The 16,465-nt window shown below is 49.6% G+C and overlaps 1 protein-coding gene across 2 annotated transcripts in view; it reads right to left on the bottom strand.

Moving 5' to 3' along the window:
• Positions 1–1,895: 1,895 nt before the first annotated feature.
• TLN1 (talin 1) overlaps positions 1,896–16,465 on the bottom strand; it is a 37,290-nt gene continuing 22,720 nt past the window's right edge. The window contains exons 34-57 of one of the 2 annotated variants that reach the window (XM_036261129.1): positions 16,292–16,435; positions 15,677–15,838; positions 15,295–15,435; positions 15,021–15,202; positions 14,705–14,837; positions 14,134–14,235; positions 13,874–14,044; positions 13,635–13,784; positions 13,422–13,523; positions 13,223–13,342; positions 9,676–9,822; positions 9,341–9,507; positions 9,050–9,233; positions 8,834–8,959; positions 8,614–8,730; positions 4,709–4,894; positions 4,485–4,592; positions 3,879–3,984; positions 3,552–3,676; positions 3,333–3,458; positions 3,161–3,223; positions 2,869–3,051; positions 2,600–2,728; positions 1,896–2,470 (exon numbers count right to left, since the gene is read on the bottom strand). In XM_036261129.1, the coding sequence (XP_036117022.1) occupies positions 2,345–2,470; positions 2,600–2,728; positions 2,869–3,051; positions 3,161–3,223; positions 3,333–3,458; positions 3,552–3,676; positions 3,879–3,984; positions 4,485–4,592; positions 4,709–4,894; positions 8,614–8,730; positions 8,834–8,959; positions 9,050–9,233; positions 9,341–9,507; positions 9,676–9,822; positions 13,223–13,342; positions 13,422–13,523; positions 13,635–13,784; positions 13,874–14,044; positions 14,134–14,235; positions 14,705–14,837; positions 15,021–15,202; positions 15,295–15,435; positions 15,677–15,838; positions 16,292–16,435 (3,300 nt within the window). In that variant the 3' untranslated portion in view covers positions 1,896–2,344. The remainder of the gene's footprint in view (positions 2,471–2,599; positions 2,729–2,868; positions 3,052–3,160; positions 3,224–3,332; positions 3,459–3,551; positions 3,677–3,878; positions 3,985–4,484; positions 4,593–4,708; positions 4,895–8,613; positions 8,731–8,833; positions 8,960–9,049; positions 9,234–9,340; positions 9,508–9,675; positions 9,823–13,222; positions 13,343–13,421; positions 13,524–13,634; positions 13,785–13,873; positions 14,045–14,133; positions 14,236–14,704; positions 14,838–15,020; positions 15,203–15,294; positions 15,436–15,676; positions 15,839–16,291; positions 16,436–16,465) is intronic. The other variant, XM_036261128.1, reaches the window with a different exon arrangement.

Raw genomic sequence — 16,465 nt, 5'->3', positions numbered from 1 at the left:
CCACCCAATGACCTCTTGGTGCATGGGTCGACACTCAACCACTGAGCCACACCAGCTGGGCTAGCATTTATTTTTTAAATTGCTCATATATACGGTGGTGAGAATACAACCATTAAGACATTGCCTTGATTTGTACTAAGGCAGTTTACCCACCAATGTTTTTATACCATCAGCACAAATGCTAACACTGTGAAGGAGGAAAATAATGCCTTAGTATTACTATGAAAATAATCTTGCCCTAGCCGGTTTGGTCAGCGGTTAGAGCGTCGGCCTGCGGTCTGGAGAGACCTGAGTTCGGTTTCCACTAAGGGCATGTGCCTTGGCTGCAGTTTGTACCTGGCCCTGGTTGGGTCGTGTGGGTAGCGGCCGCTCGATGTGTCCCTTTCACGTTGATGTTTCTCTCTCTCTTCCTCTCTCTCCCTCCTGTTCTGTCTGAATAAAAAGTGGAAAAATGTCCTTGGGTGAGGATAAAAAATAAAAAATAATCTTGACCTTATGGACCCCTGAAAGGGTCTTGGAAACCCCTATGCCTAAGGACCTCACTTTAAGAACTGCTGGTCTAATGGGTATTCAGTTCACTCCCCAGAACTCCCTGAGGCATCACTAGTGAGAGGTATGTGATTGGGGACACGACAGTGAAGTGGTACCAGGAATGAACAGTTGTCCTGGGCTCATAGCTAGAGTTCCAGCAGTCTTGTTGGCCAGGTTGGAGAAGGGATTTGATCTCTAAGATCCTCAACTCACGATGCTAGAACATTGACTCTGGGGTTAGAGGGCTACAGCAGCGTGTATTGGAGTTGCCAGTCCTCTGCGTCAGGGAGGTGATAATACATTTCTGTTTTCCAGTACTTAGCACAGGCATGGCTTAGTAAATATTGAATGAGTGAATCACAGATGATAGGAATAATAGTAGGAAGTTGGCACTTTCCTTAATGGGCTGCCCTGGGGTGGACAAAGTAATTCTACTTTATACTGACTCTAATGGAGTGGGAGTAGATATCATGGCTTTAGGGAGGTGACAGGTGTCCAGAGTAGCAGCAGATGGGTGGTGGTTGTGTTCTACTTGGAGGAAGGAGGAAGGAAATAACATACTGGGCAACAGGGTCGGTTAAAGACTCATGCATGAAAACAGTGGCAGACCTGTGGGGCATGCAGTGTGGGCAGAGGGGGTGAATCCAGAAAGAAGTGGAAGCACACATCACTCACCTCGCTCCTCCCTCCACTGAACCTCCAGATTAATGGGGCAGCTGGAACGGGCCTACCACACCAGCCTGGCCACTAGGGGAGCTCTGCTCCTAACTATACAGTCTCACTCCTGGGAAAGGCTTTTTTGGTTTCTTTTCTTCTAGTGCTGTTCTAGGCAGTAGGACAAGACCTCAGAGGGACTAGAAGTGCCCCAACCCAGTCAACAGAACCTACCTGAGGCAGCCTCAGTTGGACTTTTTTGCTTATTAAATGCCTCAACCAAATCTGTGGACATTATAATTCTCTTAGGCTCAGATATTTATATTTTAAGACATTACTTTCAGCAAAGCTGCTTTTGAAAATTCAAATTTGGCCATAACTGTATTTGTTTACATACTCTAAGCAGTTGTGAAGTGTCCCTCGTAGCCACAAAGCACAGTGGCAGCAGAAGAATGACACTTGGCAAGGCAGAGGCACTGGCAAGTGAAATAGGGGACAAAAGGAGTATGTCTTCTCAGGGACAGCTTTCCAACTAGGATGACTTCAGGGATCTGGTGCAGGGAGGAGAAAGGGGCCTCACAGGGCAGATTGCCATAGTCTGCCCCACTTCATTCCTGAGTTATATCAAGCTGGTGACAGAACTCAATCCCATTCTCTCCCTCACTGTCCTGGGGCATCTCCCACCTCCTCATGAAGCCAGGCAGAGTCACAGGCAGCATCACCTTTATTGGGGCATGGACCTGTTTGGGGCTTCTGGCCCCACAGCCCCCATAGGTAGCTGGGGTTGCAAGGAGTAGGATAGTATCAAAAGATGATGAGTAGAGCTGAGGCTGTGGGGACTTGCCAGAAGCTGCTGGCAGGGTGGAACGAGCTGGGGCCCTGGCAGGTTCAGATTGAGGTTCAGCAGCGTTAATAATACTCTTGGAGCGTTAATACTCTGGGGAGGGGCAGGCACTTATGGGGCCCTAGGGCATGAAGGCACTTGGAGTCGGGAGGGGACAGGGGATGTGCAGCAGGACTGGGCAGGGCCCAGCCCGGGGTTTGGCAGGCACTTTGGGGAGTGCTGGGGTTGGGTAGGTTGGGCCCAGCAGCCCAGAAGGCTTTGGTAGTGGCAGGCACAGTCTCTGGGCTGGGTCTGCATTAAATAGAAGCGGCTGCGTTAGTGCTCATCTCGAAGCTCTGAAGGCAGGAACTTGTACTGTTGCTGTCGGATCTGGGCCAGCTTCTTCCGTGCCTCTTCCAGCTCTCGTTCCTTCCGGAGCATCTCTTCCTGTGCAGCAATGATCTGAGGGACGGAGATCAGGAAACCAGTTCAGCGAGTATGTGCATTGGGGTATAGGGTAGTTGGGACCAGCACAGGCAATGTCACCGCACCACCGACAGTGTCCCTCAGAGTGTCTGGGGCAAAGCTCACCTGGGCAATACCCCCGACCATCTTCTCCTTCACCACCACTGTCTCGTTCTCCTGGTCCTCAAAGGCCGCTGCCTTCTGTGCCGCCTTCACCAGGTTGTCGGAGGCTCGCTTCACGGCATTGCCGGCAACCTGCACAAAAGGAGGCAGCATGAGGTTGAGAGTTCAGGTCAGGTTCCTGCGGAGAGTCCCCCCTTGACAATCTGACTTGGGGGTGACAATTTTAAAGCAGTACAGCCCAAGGTACAATGAGATGGGTCAAGGTTCCTTACCTGAAGTCGTTTCATTGCCTCAGAGTCCTGGTCAGCCTTGACCTTGCAGGCCACAAGGAGCTGGGCGGTGGAGGCAGCTACCTGCTTAGCTGATGAGATGAGCTTCTCCTGGCTGGCGTGACCTTGTACAGCTGCATTGGCTGCTTCACACAGATTGTTGGTGGCTGCAGCCACCATCCGGGCCTAAAGTGAGGAGAGAGGATTAAAAGGTGCCTCTTGCCCTGGTCCATCCCCTCTCTAGCCTTCTCAAGTCTTTTCAGCTCAGAGAGACCTAGTGGGTATTGTAACTCACAGCAGAAATGAGGCCCTGGGACCACTGCCCATCATCTAGTGCGTTGGCTGGAATGGCGCCCACCTGTGGAGGAAGAAGAGCCCGCTCAGACCTGTGCTTTCCATACATACATAAAAGCCTCTGGTTACATAGCGGCTGCTGTTCCCATGCTTCTGGGTATCCAGGTACTTACCTTCCCTTGGGCTACCAGTTCCCTCTGGGCAGCTGATGCAGCCTTTACCAGGGCACTGGTGGCTGCCGCAATGGATTTGGCAGCTTCCAGTATCTGCTCCTCAAAGTTCAAGGACTCATCCGCCTCCTGCAATGGAGACAAAGGTTGCAGAGAGATGTAAAGTAAGAGGGGACATTCTGCCATTAGGAGGGTAGGGAAGAGAGGGGGAGCAGGACTGACCTTGGGTTTGGCCCGGGGCTTCAGCTGCTCCAACTTTTTGGCTGCAGCCTCAATGGCAGCTGCAGCTCCCAGGAGCTCATTCTCAGCAATGACTGTGGGGTCCTCTGGATCCACCCACTCTGTTCCTGGTGGGACAAAGTGGGGAAGGAAGAGCCTAAGCTACAGCAGGGAGGTCAGGAGCACTGGGCAGCATGGTTGGTATTACCAGGCTCCTGGCACCTGTGGGGACTACTGGCAGAGGCCAGCTCAGAGCAGTCCAATTGAGAAGCAGAGATCTCCCCATGACAAAGGTTTCCCTTTCCTCCCCTGCCCCTGGTCTCTCCTCACCCTTCATGGCCTCAGCAGCCTGGATGAGCTCAGTGACTGAACCAGCTACACGCTTTGAGTGTCCGGTCAATTGCTGCTTCAATTCTGGGCTTGGCTTCTGCAGGGTCTGGGGAAAAAAGGGGGCAGGGAGCAGAGAGCATCAGACCTTAGTTTCTACCCTGACCTAAAACCAGGGCAGACCATGGCCTCCCAACATCATCCCTGAACCACTCCACACCACAGCCTTCAAACACCATGCTGCCCATTGGGTGCACGCTGCACACGTGGCAAAGACAGTGGGCTGCGTGTCACTCACCGGCTGACAAAAAGCAAGGAGAATGACGAAATGAGAAGAAACAACAGATGACGAAGGCAGAGAAGCAGGAGGTCAGGTAGGAAGACAGAAGATAAGAAAAAAGGAAGAGGTGAGTGGGAGAACCAAAGATTCAAAGAATGATGGGGCTCCAGTGGAAGGGAGGTTTGGAAATAAGAACAGATTTGGGACACAGGGCGATGGGGTAGGGAGGAGATTTGAACAAAAAATTAAAGAGCTGGGTCTGAGGTATGTGGCAAGAGGACTGTGCATTCAGGGAAGCTAGTATGAAGAGCGGACAACTTCCTCCTTACCAGGAGCACGTGGTCTAGCAGTTCCAGGTAGCCATTGGCACATTCCCGGCCATAGTGCAGGGCTCGAAGCCGCACATCGGGGGCCACTTCTGGGTGGTAAGCAGCTTCCTATATCAGAATAATGTTAACTTTAGGATCCCAAAGAGCTCCAGGTCCCCCAAGCCCCTGTAGTTTCTCCCCCACCATGTTCTGCCCTGAAATTGCCTCACTACTAGGGTTACTACCTTGCAAGCCCGAAGCATATCTGCAATAGCACGACGACTCAGATTGGCTGTGGCAATGACATCCTCTTGGCGACAGGAGTTGCCAGCGGCAACAGCCTTGGCTGTTGCCATGGTGATACCCTTGGTCATTCTGATGAAATCTTCTGGGGTAGAAGTCTTGGCAGGTGGCTCTGGGGAACAGAAGACCTGTTGGGGCAGAAAAAGAAAAATTTTATAGTGAGACTGTAATGCAATGTTGCACGTGGATAATTTGGTTCATTTATCCATGTATATTCACTCAACAAGCGCTGAGTACTTATCGTAGGTCAAGTCCGTGGAGAAGTTCACACATTCACAGCTAATAAAATAGCAAGGAACTGGTTATCATTTCTGACTGAAGTCAATGCTTGAAATTGAAGAAGCAGCTTTTGAGGTGGGTTTTTTATTCCTAAACTACAGAGAAGCCTTGAAGGGGTAAGTAGCTGAGGGAGGGCAAGAAGGAATTGGGTCTTAAGAGATATAGGTATCAGAAGCATGCACGCATACACACTCCCTCCTGGGAACATACCTGTGCCTCCCCCTCTTCTCCTACAGGCATGCATCTCCTAAACTCTAAGGGCCCCACAAGGCTTGTAACTAGGGCAGTGGCAGCTCATCCCAGGCAAACGCCCTGAACCTGTCTCCAAGGCCCCCTTTGCTCTGACATCTTAGGGGAGCCTAAGCAACCTAGCCTGGGCTCATTTCCCCACCTAGGCCCTTCCTTGTTTCACAGTCCCCAACTTTAATAAACATCCTCTAAAAATAAAATTAAAATTAAAAAAATACATATAGGTAACAGAAGAGTATTTTAGGTAAATGGTAGGCATGAATAACTAGGATATCAAGTGGGACAGTATTAAGGAGTATTCTAGAATATACAGTTGGTGAAGAAAAGGTTGTTGGGGACTTAAATATCAGATCAAGGAACTTAGAATTTTACACAATACATAAAAATAATAAAAATATTTTGATGTGTATGTCCCTCCAACAAACTAAAAAAAAAAATCTTTTTCTTCCTTTATTGATTTTTTTTTTTTTTTTTTTTTTTGGTACGTGCCCCTAGCGGAAACCAAACCCGGGACTCTCTGGTCCGCAGTCCGAAGCTCAACTGCTGAGCCAAACTGGCCAGGGCTCCTTTATTGATTTTAGAGAGAGAGGAAGGGAAAGAAAGACAGAAACATCGATGAGACAGAACATCAACTGGCTACTTCCTGCTTCCCCCCTACTGGGGATCTGGCCCACAACCTGGGCATGTGTCCTGACCGGGAATCGAACCGGTGACCTCTTGGTGCGTGGGTTGACACTCAACCACTGAGCCACACCAGCCGGGCCCTCCAACAAATTATTAAAGATCAGCTATGTGGCAGATTCTGTGTGAGGTGCTAGGGCTGCAATGGGGAAAAAGGTAGACAAGGTCCTTGTTTTTGTGAAGCTTACATTCTAGTTTTGGATACAGACAAAAAGTAAGTAAAAAAGCAGGAACACTAAAGACCGTGACCTGGGCTGTGAAGGAAATAAAGAACATGTAATGAGAAATAAAAATGAGGTACTATTTCAGATAGGTGGTCAGGGAGGGCCTCTCTAAGGAGCCGACATTTAAGCTGAAGCCTGAAGGACTGGAAGGAGCAAATGTTCAAAAAGCTGGAGAGAATCCAGTGCAAGGGCCCAGAGTGGGCAAGAACTTGCAGAGTGCAATGGGACTGGGGTATGGAAAAGGAGAGAGGGAGAGGATGGGTTTGGCAAAGTCAGCAGGGCCATGGGAACTGGACAGCAACAGTAAGACACATGCATTTACCATAGAAGCCAGGGTGGTCACTAAAGGGTTTTAAGTAGTGAAGTGATATGATCTAATTTATATTTAATTTTTTTTTTCTTTACTGATGTTAGAGATAGAGAAGGGGAGAGGGAGAGAGAAAGAAACACGGATGAGAGAGAACATGGACTGGCCGCCTCCTGCATGCCCCAACTGGGGACTGGGCCGACAATCTGGACATGTGCCCCGACGAGGAATTGAACTGGCGACCTCCTGGTGCATGGGTCGATGCTCAACCACTGAGTCATACCAGCCTGGCATCTAATTTATATTTTAAAAAGCAATTCTAAAAAAAAAAAAAAGATGCCCTGGCCGGTTTGGCTCAGCGGTTAGAGCGTTGGCCTGCGGTACAGAGAGACCCGGGTTCGGTTCCCGCTAAGGGCATGTACCTCGGTTGCAGTTTGTCCCCGGCCCTGGTTGGTCGTGCGGGTGGCAGCCACTCGATGTGTCCCTTCACATCGATGTTTCTCTCTCTCTCTCTCTTCCTCTCTCTCCCTCCCGCTCTATCTGAACAAAAAATGGAAAAATGTCCTCAGGTGAGGATAAAAAAAAAAAGATAATTCTAGCAGCTGTGTAGAGAAAATGGATTGGGGGACAGGGTGAGTGCAGAAGCAGGGAGATAAGATCGAGGATATGGCATAATACAACTAAGGACTGATGATGGTGTAGACGAGGAAAAGAGAAAATGAATCTGGAGGGAGCACTAACAAGCCTTGCTGATGGGCTTAGATGTGGGGAATGAGAGAAAAACATTAAAGCTGGTTTTCTGGCTTTAGGAACTGAGTTACTAACAGGTGACATTTACTGAGATGGGAAAGACAAGGGAATGATCAGGTTTGGGAGGCAGAAAGTTAAAAGTTTCAATCTGGCCCTGGCCGGTTTGGCTCAGCGGTTGGAGCGTCGGCCTGTGGTCCAGAGAGACCCGGGTTCGGTTCCCGCTAGGGGCACGTGCCTTGGTTGCAGTTTGTCCCCGGCCCTGGTTGGTCGTGCGGGTGGCAGCCACTCGATGTGTCCCTTTCACGTCGATGTTTCTCTCTCTCTCTCTCTTCCTCTCTCTCCCTCCCACTCTATCTGTACAAAAAAAAAAAAAGGAAAAATGTCCTCAGGTGAGGATGAAAAAAAAAAAAAGTTTCAATCTGGATATCCCCAAGTAGAGATAAAAACAGAGTATCAGAAGGATGTATTCAGAAATGAGAAAGATTTGTAGGAGAGAGGAGAGTGATAGAGACTAAAGGCAGGGAGACCAGGTAGAAAACTGGTACAGTAGTCCCAGTGAGGGAAGGCAAATAGAGATCTGACCTAGAGGGCAGACTGGGACTGGCGAGGAGGGGCGAGAGGAAGAGAGAATGGAGAAAGGTAGTTGGAAGGACTTGGCAATGACCTGATATGGTGACTTAAGACAGTGAAGTCAAAGATGACTGAGAGGAGTCCTCATGCCTAGGAGGTTGTTACCACCATTAATAGGAAGTAAGTAGCATGTCAGGAAGAACAGCTGCCTGGAAGGAACTGCATCTCAGTGGTAATGTCAAATAGGCCGTTGAAAATAACTACACTTAGAATTGGAAGTCAACTTCTTAGAGAACAATAATGAAAGTGGTTGAATTTGCCAAAGAGAAGGAAAGCTATTCATACAATTTGGAAAGTCCTCTTTGCTTACTAGGTTGAAGGTGATATAACCTCTATTATAAGAGATGTTAGCGAGGCAAGAGAAAAACCAGTGTCCAGAAAGCTGAAGGAAGCAAGAATGTCAAAGCCAGGCTTATTAACACACTCACATGCTTTGGAAAAGTTTGAAGAGGATGCAGGCCAAGAAGAGGCCACTAAATGCAGCAACTAATAGGCCACTGGTGATGGGAGAAAATGGGAGGATGGTGGTCAAAGAAGAGAGCTGTCAAATGCTAAGGAGTAAAGAGGTGAGGAGGGAAAGAGCCAGGTGCAGCTTGCTTAAGAAGTTTGGCAATGAGCGAGAATGTGTGTGGCTGTTTACATTTCCATGAATACACGAAGTACAGCTTCAGTCTAGCACAATCCCTCCCTTTGACTTGAGACCCTGACGCCCCAGACTCGGGCTCACCGCCAGCTCTTGCCGTATGTGTTCTGTGGTTGCCTCCAGGGCCCGTGTGCCTTTGGTAGCCTCATCTTCCACAGCTTTCACAGTCTTGAGCAATGAAGTCACATTGGTCACCATCACCTAGGGGTGTTAAGAGTGGAGGAGGGGAGGGGATCATTTTAAGGAACGGGAGGAAGCACACTGATCGGCTCCCTCTCCTGAGGTTGCTCTCATTCTCTCCAACCTTGGCAGAATTCTTGAGCTGCCACACAGCAGGGTCATCCCCAACTTTGCCAGCTGCAGCCTTTGTTGCACTGATGAGGTCTCCCAGGGCCTTGGCCACATCTTTCACTGCGTTGATCAGTACCACCTGTGTGGGAGAACAGAGGCTCTGTTCTGTGGGAGGAAAAGGGGGAATAGGAAGTGGATCTGACCAGAATTAGGGGCGTCAGGTGGATACCTGGGTCTCAGGGTCTTCAGCTCCCAGGCTGGCTGCACCCAACTTGACCACATCAGCAAGCCGGGTGATGGTAGCCACAGATGACTGGGCAGCCTGTGCCAACTTCTCTTGGCTCCCAGCTGCGTTCTGCACCAGGACCTTGGTGTCTTCCACCAGCACTTTTGCAGTCTTCAGAATGCCCTCCCTGAGGGAGAGCCCAGCCTAGTCAGCTCTCCTCAGGTCCCCTGCCCCTCCAGCCTCTTCTGGCCCCCATCCCCATGCTGCCTCCCTGGGGCCCCATTCCCTCCTCACCGGTGGTCGGCAAAAGTTTCAGCACCCTCTCGATTGAGTGTGCCAGCTGTAGCAAACATGATGGTGGTGTCAAGGTCGGCAATGATGCCAGACACAGCACTGGCCGCCGTGATGCAGGCCTGGGTACCACGATTCCCAGCTTGGAGTGCAGCAAGCACGTGGGAGACCTAGGGGAGGGAAGTCATAGGTGGCTGTGGTAGGTGCCATGTGAAATGGAAAGGTCACTGGGTGCCTGGGAGAAGGGACAGGAGAGGACTGGGGAAGTTGGAGGAGGATGGGAAAGGCTGCAGGGTTGGATAGCCAGTTCTCCAGTCTGCATGGATGAGCACTGTCACCTTTTCAGAGACTCTCCGGGCACACTCTATGAGTTCCTTCTTGGTGTAGGCGTCACTGGGGCTGCACTGCAAGGCGCCTGCCTTGGTGACCAAAGCAGAACAGCCGTGCCCCAGCTCCTGCACACGGTGCTTGATGTGGGCACCTATCTGTGAGCAGATGAAAAAGGGAGATGGATTTTACCAGAAGCACTCTGACATTTCCACTGTGCTTGGAAGTCACCAAGTACCTAAAAAAACATGTATCATAGCACACAGACTTTTCCTGTTTCATATCCTTTCGGCAGGAGGTCACCTCCTACACATGGATAATAATAGCATGTGGGCACCAGTTGGTGAGGATTGTGTTAAGCACAGTAAAGAGGAGCGAGGAGAAGCACTTTATACTGGGGTATTTGAATCAGAGGACCATGGATTACTACTTGGCCTGGATGTGGAGGATTTTGGGGTTGGGGATTAGGTGTGTCTTGCTGAGATCCAATTACTTGCTTTCCTGGAAAGCCAGGAGCTTAGGGAAGGAAGTTTCATGGCTCTGCAACACGAACAAACTAAGAAGGGAATACAGTCAGACCTTGGTTCCCATTTGGAACAATTCGGTTCTTGACCAAGTTGTTCAGGAAAAAAATGTTTGTCTTTGAATAAAACTTCAGTTCTTGACCTGACAACTCTTTCATGTTGATATATCAGCATGACAAAAAGTGTCGCCCTGGTCGGTTTGGCTCAGCTGAGAGACCCGGGTTTGGTTCCCGCTAAGGGCGCGTACCTCGGTTGCAGTTTGTCCCCGGCCCTGGTCGGTCGTGCGGGTGGCAGCCACTCGACGTGTTCCTTTCACGTCGATGTTTCTCTCTCTCTCTGTTCCTCTCTCTCCCTCCCACTCTACCTGAACAAAAAATGGGAAAGTGTCCTCGGGTGAGGATAAAAAAAAAAAAAAAAGTGTCTCTCAGGCCACAAACAAAGGAGAGAATGAAAGTCAGTTTACTGCTAAACCTCAAGTTGTTAACCGCTCAGTAGATTGTTGAATTTTTTTTTTTGCATTTATCTTCAGATAGAGCAGGAGGGAGAGAGGGGGGAAGAGAGAGAACCATTGATGTGAGAGAGACACATGGACTGGCCATCACCCACAAGACCCCAACTAGGGCTGGGGACAAACTGCAACTGAGGTATGTGCCCCTACCAGGAACTGAACCTGGGACTCTCTGGTCTTCAGGCCGACACTCTAACCCAGCGGTTCTCAACCTGTGGGTTGCGACCCCTTTGGGGGTTGAACGACCCTTTCACGGGGGTCGCCTGAGACCATCGGAAAAGACATATTTCCAATGGGGATTCATAACAATAGCAAAATTACAGTTATGAAGTAGCAACAAAAATAATTTTATAGTTGGGGGTCACCACAACATGAGGAATTGTATTAAAGGGTTGCGGCATTAGGCAGGTCGAGAACCACTGCTCTAACCGCTGAGCCAAACCGGCCAGCGCTGTTGAATATTTTTGTGGCTTTTTTGTTGTTGTTGTTGCTGGTGAAATGGATGATTAGCACATTAATTTTAAAACATAAAGAGGCTATCAAGTGTGCTGATGTTGCTAAGGGTGTGAAAGAGCTCACAAAACAATGATCATAGGCAATGGGACAGGTAGAAAAGCTATTGTTGATCTGGGTAAAGGAAAAGCAGTTAGCAGACAGCATTTGGGAGGCAGTGATATGTGAAAAAGCAAAGATGCTGCACCCCTGGAACAAGTGCTGAAAGTGATGCCTTTAGGGCCAAGTGGTGGTTAAACTAAAAAGCTTCTGCACAACAAAATAAACCAGCATCAAAATGAAAAGGGAACTCACTCTCTGGAAGAACATATTTGCCAACGATACATCAGATAAGGGGTTAATATCCAAACTATATAGAGTACTCATACAACTCAACAAAAAGAAGACAAACAATTCAATTAAAAAATGGGCAGATGACCTAAATAGACATTCTCCAAACAGGACATACAAATGGCCAAGAGACATAGGAAAAAATGCTCAACATCTCTAATCATCAGAGAGATGCAAATTAAAATGACTATGAGGTATCACCTCACATCTTCCAGAATAGCAGCCATCAACAAATCATCAAACAACAAGTGCTGGCGAGGGTGTGGAGAAAAGGGGACTCTAATATACACTGCTGGTGGGAATGCAGACTGGTGCAGCCACTCTGGAAAACACTATGGTGTTTCCTGAAAAAATTAAAAACGGAACTGCCATTGACCCAGTGATCCCACTTCTTGGAATATATCTTAAGAAGCCTGAAATATCAATCAGGAAGCATATGTGTACCCCTATGTTCATAGCAGCACTATTTACAATAGCTAAGATCTGGAAACAACCCAAGTGCCCATCAGTAGATGAGTGGATAAAAACGCTGTGGTACATGTACACAATGGAATACTATGCAGCTATGAGAGAGAGAGAGATCTCTTACCCTTTGAGACGACATGGAGAGACCTGGAGAGTATTATGCCAAGTGAAATAAGCCAGTCAGAGAAAGATAAGTACCACATGATCTCACTTATTTGTGGAACACAATGAACAAAATAAGCTGTTGACCAAAAGAGATCCAGAATCATGAAAGTAGAGAACAGACTAACAAACCTCAGAGGAATGAGAGGGTGGGAGGGGTGGGAAGAGATAAACCAAATAACTTATATGCATATATGCCCAACCAATTGACACAGACACTAGGCTGGGGAAGGCAGGAGGGTGCTGGGAGGGAGTAGAAAGCAGGGGGTCAATGGGGAAAAAAGGGGGATTATCTGTAATACTTTCAACAAAAAAAAGACAAGAAGTGTTTGTTTACAGATTAAACAGTAAATTAGACATGTACTGTCAAGAAAGGTTAAAACGGGAAATCATTTAGTGGTGTGGAATGAATTAATTCACTTAACATTCTTTCTTTTTTTTTTTTTTATCCTCACCTGAGGACTTTTTTTTGCGTTTATCTTCAGATAGAGCAGGAAGGAGAGAGGAAGAGAGAGAAACATCGATGTGAGAGAGACACACCGAGTGGTTGCCATTCACATGACCGCAACGGGGCCGGGGACAAACTGCAACCGAGGTACATGCCCTTAGCGGGAACCGAACCCAGAACTCTCTGGTCCGCAGGCTGACGCTCTAACCACTGAGCAAAACCGCCCCAGGCCAATTAACATTATTTCTAATGGGAAAAATAATTCACTTCTCTAACAGCCTTCTGGAACAAATTAAGTTCAAGAACTGAGGTCCCACTGTACAGACTTACAGCAGAACAGAGCAGCAGACTGGGAAATCCTACATCCCAGGCTGTCTCCTTTATCACTATAACTGAAGGCTTTGAACCTGTCCTGACACAGAGCTCTGATCGCTCTTTAGTGGAGTGACCCTGAGGCTGTGTTCCTCATTCTATGAAAGACTAGAGGGAGTTCCAGATGGCATAGCCACAAAGGCTGACATGATGGGGACAAGGGATGTGCCACCAGGTGGAAGGGGGTGTCCTCTAGTGAGGAGCAGGGGAAAGGTCGCAGCCACCTCCATGTTTACCTCTTCATTTTCAGCAGCCACAGCTGCAGGCTTGGCCTGAGAGGCCAGACGTCCATAGTCACTGGTCAGCTGGTTAGCAAGAGGGCCCAGCTCCTCAGGGCTGGTGTTTGACTTGGTTACCTGGTAGTAATGGAAAGGGTGAAGTTATGTCCAAACTCAGCTCCACAAGGGCAGTCCTCTTATACTCTCCCAAACTCACCATCTCTTGAACGGTGACAGCAATGGCTTTGGCTGTCCGCACCATCGTTGTCTGGTAATCCACAAAGGAACCTTCTGGTTCACCCATTGGTCCTTCATCTAGCTGAGGGGGGAGAATAAGGGAAGAGGAAAGATCGTCAGGGTTTCTGCCACTGTGCTCAGGAACCCTGGCCTAGGGTAGTCTCAGTGTCCACAGGAACCCAAAGACTCTAACCTGATTGATGGCCTGGGTGATGGAGTCCACCATGCCACCAACGACCCCAGCAGCACTGGCTGCCTCATTGAGGGTTGTTGTCAGGTCCTCTACGGCCTCTGTCATCATCTGCACAGCTTCCTCCAGGGCTTCCTGGGTGTGAGCTGCTTGCTGTGGGTTAGAGTGAGTGAGCAGAGGGGCATCTCATTCCTGTTTCTCCAACCCCTAACTAGCAGCCTCTCCCTCCCAGCCCTCAATACCTTGGGGTTGCCACCAGCCTCCTTGGCTGTGTACAGCAACTGCAAGGCAGACTCTGCCAAGGTTTTAGTCTGGTCCAGGAGTGCCATCTGCTGTGGGTGGCTCAGGGTCTTGGAGGCAGCGCCCACTGCAGCCAGGGTGAGCGGTTCAAAGTACTGGGCCATCTGAGACACCTGAGGCAAGGGGTTGGAATGGTGGTCAGCTGGGCCAGATAGCCTCTTTCACTCCATCCCCGGGACTCCCCACTTGCCTCCCCAGATACCTTGTGTCCCAGCTGGGAGGCTTCGGCCCGGGCAGCACTGGCCAGTGGCTCAATAAGATGGGAGATTTCCTGTACTGCAGTGAGCATCTGAGTGTGCAAGGCCTGGAGAGGAAGCAGAATTTAGCCCTGTTACCAGGAGTAGGACCCTCTACTGGCATAGGACCCCACACTTCTTTCCATACCAAACTAACTAACCACCTTAGCATGTTCCAGCCTCTTGATGTCTCTGTGAAGCCCATTCCTGAATCCCCCGTCTTCTTTTTTTTTTTTTATCCTCACCCGAGGACATTTTTCGATATTTTTTTCAGATAGAGTGAGAAGGAGAGAGAGAGAGAAACATCGACGTGAAAGTGACACATCGAGTGGTTGCCACCCACACGACCCAACCAGGGCTGGGGACAAACTGCAACCAAGGTACGTACCCTTAGCGGGAACCGAACCCGGGTCTCTCCGGACCGCAGGCCGACGCTCTAACACCGCTGAGCCAAACCGGCCAGGGCGTCCCCGTCTTCTTCAAGTCTGTCCTCTCTCTTCCCAGACACAACCTTTCACATAACCCTTTCCCCTTTACCTCCTGAGAGATCCCTTCACGGGGAGCAAGCTGCTGGCTGACTGCAGCAAGGGATGCCTGGTCTAGGTCCCGTAGACAGCTATTCAGAGCTGCAATGGCCGCCTCACATTCCAGCTGCCCTGGAGCCTTGTCCCTGCAGACACATCACAAGCTCTAACACCAAGAATATCCCTTTAAAACAAATCTAGCCTATCTATCCCCAAATCCGCCAAACCCGACAACAGGTGTCCTCTAACATTATCCCATCTAATTGCTCATCCCTCCATTCTGCCACAGTGTATATCCCTGTCACACCGGTTCCACATCCCCTCAATACCTCATGCTTGTAATAAGCTTCTTAATGGAGTCCGAGACAGTACGGGAGTGGCCAGCCAGCACTGACCAGCGTGGGGGATCCCGGGGATTGACTGCCAGGGCTCGAGCCGTCTGGATCAGTCCCCCAGCACTCTCCAACATTGTCTTGGCAGAGATCACAATGGGCTCCATGGCAGCCCGGCCCTGGGGAGATGGGAGGAGGGAGTTGAGTCTCACAGCTCCTAAGGAGATGAGGTGGCACCTTGTCCATCAGTTCTCCCTTCCCGTTGCCTCACCTCAGGGCTTATCTGGGCAGGAATGCTGGCAAACTCAGGGTTTGATGCAAAGGCACTCAGATTGTCCACAGCCTCCAGCAGAGGGGCTGTTGCTGCTTGGCACTGGGCACGGTTCTCCTCTGTGAAGGCCCCGTCTAGCGCCTAGAAGTGGGTGACAGAGAGGCCCTCAGGACGGACCATAGGCAAAGGAGGTGAAAAGCCCAGGTCTCCTTCCTGGACTTAAAGGTGCGGGGACAGGCTGGTAATGACCAGTATGAATAGGAAAGGGTTTGGGTTCAGGAAGAAGGGATATGGTAGAAGGCCTTGGGGAATGATGTGGGGGACTCTGGGGAGAAAAGACTGAACAGGTCAGAGAAAGGCTGAGAATTTAAACACTGGGAACCTTGATGGTCTTGACAAGATTGGCTGTGCTGTTGGCCACCTCTTTGGCCGACTGGACAAACTGGCGCTTGGCAGTAGGATTGGCGGTTCGAGCAGAAGCCAGGCGGCAGCTGTTACACAGTGCAGAGGTGTGCTTGGCCACAATGGTGGCTGCAGAGAGCACCTGAGGAGAAAGACATATGGATAAGCCATGATAAGGGCAGGAGGAAAGGGTACACACCCAGGGAGGAGCCATTTTAGGATGGGGGATGGAGAGCAATACCTTTGGAAGTCTAACTAGAAAAGATATGGGAGACAGAGATAGCCAATGAACAGGGTGTGAGGGAGGGGTAAATGGAAGACACACTAATAGAGAAATTCTGACAGGGTCAGTAGGAGAATAAGCTCAAATATCTACAGAGAAGTTGTGAACTTAGCAATAACAGAAAAAAATGATAAGAAATGTGGCAGAAAAGACAATTACCCAAAGAGAAGCTATGTGTAGGAGGTGAGAGATGGCTCTCTGCCCTCTCCTTTCCCACATGTCCTGCATCTACCTCTTTCCCCATAGGGCCAGTCCATCCTGGCTCCGTATCCTTTCCCAGACTTGCCCATGGCATCTGTTCCCTTGAGTTACCTGGGCCTGGGTACAGCCATGTTCTCCCAAACTCTGACAGGCCATCTGAATTGCCTGGTTTGCACGGGCAAACTGTGTGGGCTCCACCAGCCCTTGCTGTCCAGCTTGGCTGTTCGGGTCAGAGACACCAACCAGATATGCAGCCTGGAGAGAGAGAAATTTGGGGGTGAGGAA

The sequence above is a fragment of the Molossus molossus genome, unplaced genomic scaffold (assembly GCF_014108415.1).
Source record: "Molossus molossus isolate mMolMol1 unplaced genomic scaffold, mMolMol1.p scaffold_m16_p_14, whole genome shotgun sequence".
Lineage (NCBI taxonomy): Eukaryota > Metazoa > Chordata > Mammalia > Chiroptera > Molossidae > Molossus > Molossus molossus.
Note: the sequence above shows the minus strand (reverse complement) of the source record. Positions and strands in the feature narration are given on the sequence as shown.